The 10913-nt window shown below is 34.8% G+C and overlaps 1 protein-coding gene across 1 annotated transcript; it reads right to left on the bottom strand.

Moving 5' to 3' along the window:
• Positions 1–8353: 8353 nt before the first annotated feature.
• On the bottom strand, positions 8354–10913 carry LOC107002070 (zinc transport protein ZntB-like). Its single transcript, XM_015199988.2, has 4 exons — positions 9748–10913; positions 9577–9656; positions 9152–9416; positions 8354–8973 (listed from the first exon to the last, which is right to left on the bottom strand). The coding sequence occupies exons 1-4, from the start codon at positions 10481–10483 to the stop codon at positions 8708–8710; spliced, it is 1347 nt and encodes a 448-aa protein (XP_015055474.1). The 5' UTR covers positions 10484–10913; the 3' UTR covers positions 8354–8707.

Here is a 10913-nt window from a genome sequence, read left to right as displayed (position 1 = left end):
TGTGTGTTTAATTCCCAACAATTGGTATCAGAGCGAGGTTTCAACAACATTGTAACACAAACTGTGAGAAATTGTCACCTAGGGTTCTTGTGTGAAGAACTGTGTGCAGGGAGGAGTAGCCGCCGTTACCGTGTGGGTAACCTCAAGCAGCAGCCGGCTAGGAGAACCGCGCAGGGTGCGAACAGCCGTCGTCCGTGTGCTGTCCGTCGCGCCGTTCCGTTGGCCGCCGCGTCGAGGAGCCTCAGATCCAGCCGCGAGCGTCCAGATCGTGAGCATCGTCCAAATCGCCGCCCGCTGTCTGTAGACGCCGTTAAGGGAATTGCCGAAGTCCTTTGAGATGGCAGAAGATGGGAAGTTCCGAATTGAGAAGTTCGATGGTACAGATTTCAGTTGGTGGAAGATGCAGATTGAAGATTTGCTGGTTCAGAAAGATTTGGACGTAGTGTTGGGTGACAAGCAAGGAAAATTGTCTGATGCAGAGTGGGCAGTTTTGGATCGGAAAGCTATGTCAGTTATCCGACTCTCGTTGACCAAGAATGTTGCGTTCAACATTCTTAAGGAGAAGACAGCGAAAGGCATCTTGGAAGCCTTGTCTAACATGTACGAGAAGCCATCTGCAGCAAACAAAATTTTTCTGATTAGAGAGTTGGTGAACACAAAGATGAAGGAAGGCAGTTCAGTTACCGAGCACATCAACTCATTGAATTCGATCTTAGCCAGACTTTTGTCAGTTGGCATTAAGTTCGATGATGAAGTTCAAGCTTTACTACTGTTATCATCATTGCCTGACAGTTGGTCCGGAACGGTTACAGCAGTTGCCAGTTCAGTGGGACCTAATGGATTCACCTTTGAGAAGATTCGTGATCTCGTTCTTGGCGAGGATGTCAGAAGAAGGAGTTCTGGAGAATCATCAGGTGATATGCTAAACGTCGTCAGAGGCAGAGGAAATAACAGAGGTAGTGGGAGCAGGAACCGAAGAAGGAGTCAGTCGAAGGCTCGGGATGGCTCAGGTGTAACATGTTGGAACTGCAAGGAGGTGGGGCATTTCAGGAATCAATGCCAGAAAGACAAACAAGTCAACATTGCAGAAGACAGCGTCAACGAGGATTTGTTTATCTGTTGCGCGGAGAGCAATGTGGATTCCTGGGTCATGGATTCTGGTGCTTCTTTTCACGCTACCCACAGCAGTGAAGCATTGCAGAATCTGGTTATTGGAGACTTTGGAAAGGTAAGGCTTGCAGACGATAGAGCTCTTGATGTTACGGGCATGGGTGACATGGTGCTGAAGACGCCAGTCGGTTTCTGGACCTTGAAGGATGTCAGAGTTGTTCCAAGCTTGACGAAAAGTTTGATTTCTGTTAGGCAGTTGGATGAACAGGGACATCATGTGAAGTTCGGAAATGGGCAGTGGAAGGTCGTGAGGGGCAATCTTGTCATGGCTCGTGGAACAAAAAGAGGATCGTTGTATATTGTCGGATTACCGTCTGAGGGAGTGACCGTCCCAGTTCAGAAGAAAAACAAAGTCCGGTTCACAGAATCTCGTGGGCAGAAGAAGGTTGTCTTTGCAAGAAAGAAACCCAGAGCCACAGGTCAGATTCAGGATGAACGAGCAAGGAAAGGTTCAGGAAGACCAGTCAGAGGCGTTCGTGGCAGTGGGAGCACCGGCCGTGCTTCAGCCAAGGCTCCTAGAAGACAGTGGGTCAAGAGAACCAGTATTCCAGCTGTTGATACGTCTCCAGAAAATTTCTTGCTGAGTATGGAGAGTGTTTGTTCTCAGGGAGTTCTAGGATCCGGCAGTTCGTGTCTCAAGTGGGAGCCGGTAGGGACCGAGGACGAGTCAAGGGCAGTTTCAGCCGTGACTGATGTGTTGAAGCTTCGGGGAGCTTCAACGGGCCTTTCAGTTGACTGATGAGAAGGCCGCTGTAGCAGGAGAGAGTTGAAAAAGATTACTAGACATACAAGTGTTCTAAGTGGATGACAGTTGAAATTCTTCAAGCCTCCAAGTGGGAGATTGTTGGGCTTTGTGGAGGCTTGTGAGCCGGCCCGACCCATTACTGAAACCCTAGGTTAACCATTTGGCTTTCCTATAAATATGATCCTTGTATTTGTAATTCCATAGCAGCACAAGTGAAATAAAAATCCTCCTGTTACAGTCGTGGAGTAGGGAAACCGAACCACGTTAAATTCTTGTGTGTCCCGTTTGTGTTCCGTTTCTCTTTTCTCTAGATTATTTGTGTGTGTTGTGTGTTTAATTCCCAACAATATGGTTTGCCTTCCGAACCTTCAATTTTTTCTCGTTGCGCTGTCATCTTCAGCAATGATCACCAAGGTAGTCTTTCTCATCCGGTGAGTCACTTTTTCATTTGGATTTTTCCGAATATAGTTTGCACTTTTATTTTAGCATTTTTGGTCATTCTTTCAATCATTCATCCTTGCCTTGTCCATTTGCCATCATAGCTACAAATCATCAAGATATAAGAAAAAATTAGGCATTGAGGACAGTAATTATTGAACTAAATAGACCTCAAATCTACCGCTCATCAACAAGGTATGTAGCTTGTTCTGCCTTTGTTTTGATGTTGTCCATCCCATGGATGATCTGTTGTTCTGTTTAGAGTGTTAGTCTGAGGCATCCCTGGATTTTCTTAGCGATGATTCTTTTCTGGGGTTTCAATTTCTTCCTAAATCGAGCAAGTTTTAGTTAAATAGAGTCATTGAATAATGACATTTTTTTTTATGGATTATATACTATCGACATTCTTAAGAAACTATATAAACAGGTCTTATTTAGTTCAAGTAAAATATCATAGATTTGACTTAATTAGTGGTAGTTGATTAGCTTATGCATGCCATGAAACGTGTTTTTGCTCTAAGAATGATCCTCTTCCAAAAATGAAAATTGCATAAAATCCAATTTTATATATTGACATACACTATTCTATTTATGACATTGAAATTTCTTGATACTTAGAGTACTTATTTGGGAGTTGGAATAAAAGCTAGATAAAAAGTCTAGTGGCATTATGTGTTAGTATATGTGTGCGATGGAAAACATGTTTGGTTAGTCATACCGCTAACTATCTGAGGATAGCTTAGTTGTAGAGATTAACTTAGATGGTCTTTATGATCATATTAAACCTAGTTAGCCTATTGATTTGAATATAGCTTAGTTGTAGAGATGAACTTAGGCCGTCTTTGTGGTATTAAACCTAGTAAGCATGTATGAGTCATGCGAAACTGAAATAAAATAAATATCCATAGCCTATATGAGTCATCTGGAAGTGAAATAAATACACGGAACTATCTTGAATTATTTTGTTTTTAATTTTGAGAAAGTCATTATGTTTTCTTCGTGCATTATGAGTAGTTAAATGAGAAAATTAAATAAAAGGTATCTCTCAAGTCCTTATTTAAATTTTGGTGACTATTTTGATCAAAAGAAAGTCAAAGACATTTAATTATTAAACTAAGTTAATTGGGACTGAATTTACATTTTCAAAACTTATAATCTTTTTTAAATTTCAAAACACCAAATCTTAAGATACAAAATAGTTCAAAATTCTCTCCACTTTCTTGGGATTCACTTTCTTCAACTTTTCTTCTTCATCTTCTTCTTCTCTTCCAACTCAAAACGTTACTTTCTTAAATCTGCTCCGTCATTGCTCTCTATCGACTTCCTACAACTTCTTCAATTCTAAGCATCAATTTTCTCTCTTCTCAGGTTAAAAAAATTATTTTTGAAAGAAATTAGAGCTTTTTAGTTTTAAAGAAAAAGATAAACTTGAATTGTCTTTTCTTTAGCAATTTTAGAATTTGATGCTTGAAAAAAAAAAGATATTCGAAAAAAAATCTTAAAATTTGTTGTTTTTGATCTCGAAAAATCCAAAAAGAAGCGAAATGAGATTTTTTTTTTGTTCTCCATCATTGTTGTGTAATAGTAATAATCACTGTAAATTTTGAGTTTTTTGGTAGACATATTTATTAATTGTTATACTCAAACAATTATTGATATATTTATTGTTGATGTTTGTTTTGTTGTATTGAATCAATTGGTGTTGTTGGTATTCTTTGATCTTGTTGGAAAGAATGAAGAAAAGAAAACATAATCAAGATATCATAAATAATTTATTGCCTCCAAAATCAATGCTAAAGTCTTTTTAGAGTTCACATGGTTTTTACATTCGACAATTCCAACAAAGAGAAAGGTTTTATTATTCTTTACTTATAAACTCTTACATATATGGAATAAGATCCATGTGGCTAAAATATTTTTAGACCAATGCAACAAGTACATGACAAACTGAACTATTGTTATCTACACTTGGGCTAAGTTGAAATGCTTAGATTTTTTTAATCAAACTGAGCTATTGGCTAATATAAATGATTCTTTGTTCTAATTTAGAAGTAGTTATGTTACAATTGGAGGAAGATTATGGGGTCATGTGTTTTTCAATAGTGTAAGTTAGAGAATCTGTCCAAAAGAACTTGGGTCGTCTTCTCTTTATGTATTCGTTAGTAGTTTCAAATGTGAGAATGAAGTTTGATTTCTTTTCCTTTCTAGTTATAAAGAAAAAGAAGAGCTTGAGTTGTCTTCTCTTTATGTATTTGTTAGCAGTTTCAAATGTGAGAAAAAAATTTGATCTCGCGAAGAGTCCTCTTTGCATCAATCTATATTCAAATGCATTCCTAATTTTTTGATGGTCATCACTTTGCATAAATTTTTTCTTTTGTTGGTGTTCTTAGTATATTGGTAAAAACATAAGATTGCTGTTGTTTAATTGGTGAAATTGTGTGGTGTTTGTAGTGTTTTGAAATTCATTGGTGTCGTAGACAATATTGGTAATAAATATTTTAGTGTTGTAAAAATATATATTCATTGTTATGTTATTTTCAAATAAATATCTTATTTGTTGCAACAGATGGGTCATAGGTTGGAAGAAGTCAAATCAATAACAAGATTTTTTTTACTTCTTCCAACATATGACCCATCTGTTGCAACAGCAAGGACATTTGTTACAAAAGATGGCCCATCTATTGCAACAAACAAGTCATCTGTTGGAAGAAATCAAATCAGTATTTTCTTGATCTGCTGAAGGTTAACAATGCACGTTTTCAAATAAACGTAGTGTATGATTTTCTCAAGTGCAGCATAAATATAAGGGTGATGATGATGATGCTTTGGGGGATAAGAATAAGAAAATGGATGAGATTTGGATAAACTACTCCGGCATGTCAGTTTGTCTTGGCATGAAAGATTTGCCATCGTAATTCATGAACACTTGTCATATTTAGTTAATCATATTTTGTAATTACATATGACAATATTTATATTTTATAAATATTTAATTATTTTACCATGAATTCCATTTTTATTCTTAAATTTGTAAAATATTAAATTATCGTATTGAAAATAGACATATAATGCAACAAGTTATGAGTTACTTATTGCAACATACATACAATGAAAGCAATCAACATTTATTGCAATAGGTTATAACCAATTGCATTGGATGACTCATTCGTTGGAAATAATCAAGAAAATATACACAAATGTTGCAACTAAGTTATAATCTATTGCAATATATTGATGAAGCATTTCATATCAAATATATATAGAGTCGATTGAAATTGATCAAACTTATATTTGTTGCAACTAATGAATCATCCATTGCAACATATGTTCATATATACTTGATTATTTTCAACGAATAGGTCATCTATTGCAACTGATAATACATATTAGACATTTGTTGTAACAAGTTTCTATATTTGTTGCAACAAATAATCATATTTATTTGATTATTTTCAACATGTATGTTATCTATTGCAACAAATAATGCATTTAGATTGTAATGAAACTTACTAATTGAAAAATAATTAGAATTAAATAATTTTACTTACCACTATTATGAGTTAATGAAGCATTTTAAATTAAAATAATCAATTGATCACTTTATTTAAGACAAATGCAGTTAGTTGATTATGTAATGACTCTATAATGCCTTAAAAATTAATTAAACTTATTAATTGAAAGACAATTATAATTAATTAACTTTATTTATTGTTAATTATGAGTTAATGAAATATTTTATATTAAAGTAATCAAGTGATCACTTTATTTAAGACATATACAATACATTTAGTTGATCATGTAATTACTCTGTAAAGAATTGAAAATGTAATTGGCCTTGTTAATTCAAAGGTAATTATAATTAAATAACTTTACTTATCACTAATTATGAGTTAATAAAGCATTAAAAATGATCAATTGCACTTTATTTAAGACAAATTCAGTTAGTTGATCATTAATCACTCTATAATGCATTGAAAATGTAATTGGACTTACTAATTAAAATGTAACTATAATTAAATAATTTTGTTTCTAACTAATTATGAGATAATGAAGCATTTCATAGCAAAATAATCAACACTTAATTTAAGACAAATATAGTTAGTTGATCATGTAATTACTTTATAATGCTTTGAAAATTTAATTAAACCTTTTGCAAAATTAAATTAAACTTATTAATCGAAAGTTAATTATAATTTATTTATAACTAATTATGAGTTAAATGAAGCATTTTAAATTAAAATAATCAATTGATTAAGGCATATACAGATAGTTGATCATGTAATTACTCTATAATGCATTGAAAATATAATTGAACGTATTAATTGAAAGGTAATTATAATTAAATACATATGCTCATCTATTGCAATTGATGCTCATCTGTTGCAACATGTGAATCATTCGTTGCAACAAGTGCCATTGCAAAAGATGAGCACTTAGCCTTGATTATTTTCAAAGGATAGGTCATCTATTGCAACAGATATATAGTACATATTAGACATTTATTGTAACAAACTTCTATATTTGTTGCAACATATGATCATATTTATTTCATTATTTTTAATAATGGGTTATCTATTGCAACAAATGACGCAATAGATAATGCATCTGATGCAACATATGCAAATTTTATTGCAACGGATGAGTAACTAATTTATTTTTTTATATAATAAATATGAACATATAGAATCAACCAAAATGAGTTAAAATTATCAAAGTCATAACTAAGTACAAAATAGTTATTTCACAATTACAATAATTATGAAGCATTTTGAACCGTACATGTTGTTCTCTTGTTGCCAATATTTATAAATATCGAACATTTTTTTTTGGAAATGATTTCGTGACTCCACGCCTCCTCTCCGTTCTCCTTCTTCCTGGTTTGTTTGGGTCAACATATGGATGAAATATTTCTCCCTCCAAAATCTCTAAAGGAACAATCCAAGAATCTTCAGGAGGTACCAGATTAATTTCCTCACAATATGCAATTCTATATGTTTCCACCGAATAATTTGGAGATGACTCACTTATTGTAACTGATGACTCACTTGTTGGATACATGTCCAAATTCAGAAACTTATCTAACATGTAAGTCAATTGTTGTAACAAATGAGTCATCCGCTGCAACAAATAACTCATCTGTTGCAATGAATGACTTGCCTGTGGGACAAACTTCTAATTCTGTCCCAACTTGACCTGATACTGTAATATATATTCATCGAATAAACCATCTGTTGCAACAGATAAATTATCTGTTACAATATATGACTCAAATGTTATAATGAATGACTTATTTGTTGCGAAAAACTTCTGTAATTTTCCCAGCTTGACTTGGTACTATAATATGTATCCAACAGGTACGCCCTCTATTATAACATACGAGTCATCTGGTGCAGCAGATGACTCATCGGTTGCAATAAATGACTTATCTGTTGGGACATAATTCTGATTTTATCCCAGCTTGGCATGGTACTGTATCCAACAAGTAAGCTATCTGTTGCAACAAATGACTTACCTGTTGGATACCGACTGCAAATTATTGAAGAAATATTCAAAATACCTAAATGAGAAATTAGACTAAAAATTATCAATTTACTTATCAAAATCACATATAATGTAATGCCCAATGCTATAGGAATAAAGTTGGTTTTGATAGCAATAGTAGGAAGAAGAAGAAGAAGAATAGCAAGAAAAAAAAAGGAAAAAGGAAAAAGGTGAGCCATTGGTGTCTTTTTTTTCCCTCCATTTCTTATGGGCCAAAGTGTAAAATAAAAAAAAACTTGGGTATGAAAACTTCATCCCCTTAATCCTTAATTTAAAAGTATTACCCCTACTCAATAATTAAAACTTGAGTCACCTACACCTAATTTTAAAACTTTTCTATCATCCTTAATTCATTGTCCCTTTTCGTAATTTCATAATTTTGGTGTTCTAAGGATATCAAACTATTTCTCATTCCATTGTTGGTTAGTGATTTCAAATATTAACGTTTTCTACGTTTGCTTGGGAAAGCAGACTAGGATTTGATAGAAATAGTGAGCAAGATACGATCATGGTGCTAACCCTCACTTAAATACATTTTTTTAGGAATAAGTTAAATTCCGTTGGCATATATCAATTGTGAACTCATGGCTCTTATCTAACTAACAAAGAAATATTATGAACTATCCCCTGAGCGACTCTAATCTATTGAGATATGGCCCTTCCACTCGACATTGTCAGATCGTTAAGGCTGCCTTTAGTCCCATCTTAGCTTGTAGGCAATCTACTCCACCCAAGGAATCCTTTGCTCGCCTCCATTATATTGTCTTTTGGTGAAACACATGTACAGGTAGAGTAAGTGTACCTATTTTCAAGTCAATACAGCCGTTGGTAACCTTCTTTATCATTTCTTTCCCTACTACTGCTTCTAAAAGAAGATTTGTGGTTGAGAGACCAACTTCTTTTCATGTCTCGTCTTCTTTTCCAAGTCGATACAGAAGTATAAAATTCAGGGAAAAGGAAGCAAAACAGAACCAACAATATGAGAGCTACACAAAGAAACATGACATTGTGGAATCCGTCCTTCAGCTCAGGCTCGTTTTGATTGGTCCACGGAACTCCTCCCACGTTCATCCCAAAAACTGTCATAAGCCAAACCATGTAAGTTATCTAAAACATGCTATGCAAATGTAAAGATTCAAAACGGAAGTTCTACAAGAAGCTATTTTCACGATTTGAACCAATGATATCCTGGTCTTATATATTGCGCTAAGGCTCCACATTTTATGAAAAATAAAAAGGTTTCTTAAGAAATTTCACCTCCAGTTACAACAGACAAGGGGAGAAACATGATGGAGAGGAAAGAAAGATTGTATAGTTTTCCAGTGATTTGGTCAGCCTGCCAGCTTTCAAGACCAGCCTGAATTCCTGTAACACGATTCGCTATAAACCCAACACTTTCCTTTAGACTCTTGAGTTGACCAATTAGCTCTTCAAGGGTGTTTATGTCATCACTGGCAAACCAATCTTTTGAACAACACTTCTCCTTTACTCTTGGAATTACTTGCTCCCCATATGCAATCACCTGCACTAAAAGTAACTAATAACAAATGAAACATATGCCTAGAGTCTTGAGCATATCGAGTATCTGTTTCAACAGAAATCACATGTCTCTTCATCCGAGCAACTCCCTCACGTCTCTTCATCACTTGATATGATATTGATAGAAATAAGGAATTACGTACCTGGAGGAGGCGCTGTGAGTCAAGATGCACCTTTGGAAAGCTTCTATCCTCCAACATTTGTTGCTTTAAGGCAAAACAACCTGCAATGAATACAGAGAAATCATTCGTTTGAATCATCTATAACAAACTCCAACTAACTTTTGTAAATAAAACATGTATAACAGAATGTACCTTTGTCTAATTCCAATTCTACAGAATCCAACTCAATCTCTAGCTTTGTCACAATATCTTGAACATGATCCACATGCCTATCTAAAACGTGAATAACAAGATTCGACACAGATTTAGGCACAGGATTGTCAGCCTCTTCAAAATGATTCTTCGTCAGCAGAAAATCGAGAACATGTTCCCTGATCACAGTTCTACCCCTTCCCCTTTGTTCACCATTACTTGGACTATCCACAATAGGAATCTCTGACAAAAGAGACTCCTTTACTGGGGAAAACCCCAATCTTGGAACGCGACCTAATGACACAGTGATCACCAAATTCTCGGTAACTCTTGCAGCAATTCTAAATGTAAAGTTGCTGGATGCAGGGCCAGGTGAATTAACTCGAAAAACTAGAGCACCATTAACATGCGCGCAAAAGGGTCCATTGCTAACTAGTGATAGAATGTCTTGGAGATTCAGAGGTGGACAGAGTACATCGATAAGATACCGTGCAGATTGTGAGAGTTTCTGGTTCCACTTTGGAAGTTCAACATGATACCAACAAAATTCTTTATCTCTTCCCTCTGATAAATCCCATTCCTTGTCGAAATAATTCCCTTCTCCATCAAACATATACGCCTTTCGCCTTACACCACCAGAATAATTGTATGAGTTGTCCGGATTATGTGCTTGTGAGGTGAATTCTCTATCTCTTTCCTCTCCCTCTACGATTAGTTCTTCGTGAGTAAGCTCCATGCAGGGGAGGACTCAAAAATTTTACAAAAAGATTTGAATCTTGTGACCTAAAAGAATTTCCGAGTCACTTGAAATGCCTCCATTTTCTGTTCTTGGCAAGGAAGCTCTATCTCCCTAGCTAGCTAACTCGTATACACCAAATACAAAAATTATACAATAAAGTCCAAACAAGTACATTCATATAGTTGTTCAATCTTGATATATTTTTTAACAAAAAGAAATTTTTCAGTTTTAATATTAGAAATGCGAAGCATTTCACCAAAAAATCAATTCGTCCCTAAAATAACTACCAAAAACTTATATAATCCCACATTTTTATGAAATCTGTTAGTGCCCTCCGGTCCATTTTCTTACACCATGTTCATCAATGCAATGTGCAAGCCTTGAAAAAGAATAGTATTAACAAAGAAAGCTTGAATCGACAGGCCGA

Source organism: Solanum pennellii, chromosome 10, assembly GCF_001406875.1.
Source record: "Solanum pennellii chromosome 10, SPENNV200".
Lineage (NCBI taxonomy): Eukaryota > Viridiplantae > Streptophyta > Magnoliopsida > Solanales > Solanaceae > Solanum > Solanum pennellii.
The sequence above is the reverse complement of the archived record's forward strand: the minus strand, read 5'-3'. Positions and strand labels throughout refer to the sequence as shown.

What these genes read in the sequence shown, in the direction of transcription:
- LOC107002070 (XM_015199988.2), bottom strand. Translation starts at nt 10,483, where the DNA reads ATGGAGCTTACTCACGAAGAACTAATCGTAGAGGGAGAGGAAAGAGAT. An exon ending in AGAATTGGAATTAGACAAAG is followed by an intron (nt 9,657 to 9,747) that starts GTACATTCTGTT and finishes TATTCATTGCAG; the next exon opens with GTTGTTTTGCCTTAAAGCAA. An exon ending in CTTGTCTGTTGTAACTGGAG is followed by an intron (nt 8,974 to 9,151) that starts GTGAAATTTCTT and finishes GGCTTATGACAG; the next exon opens with TTTTTGGGATGAACGTGGGA.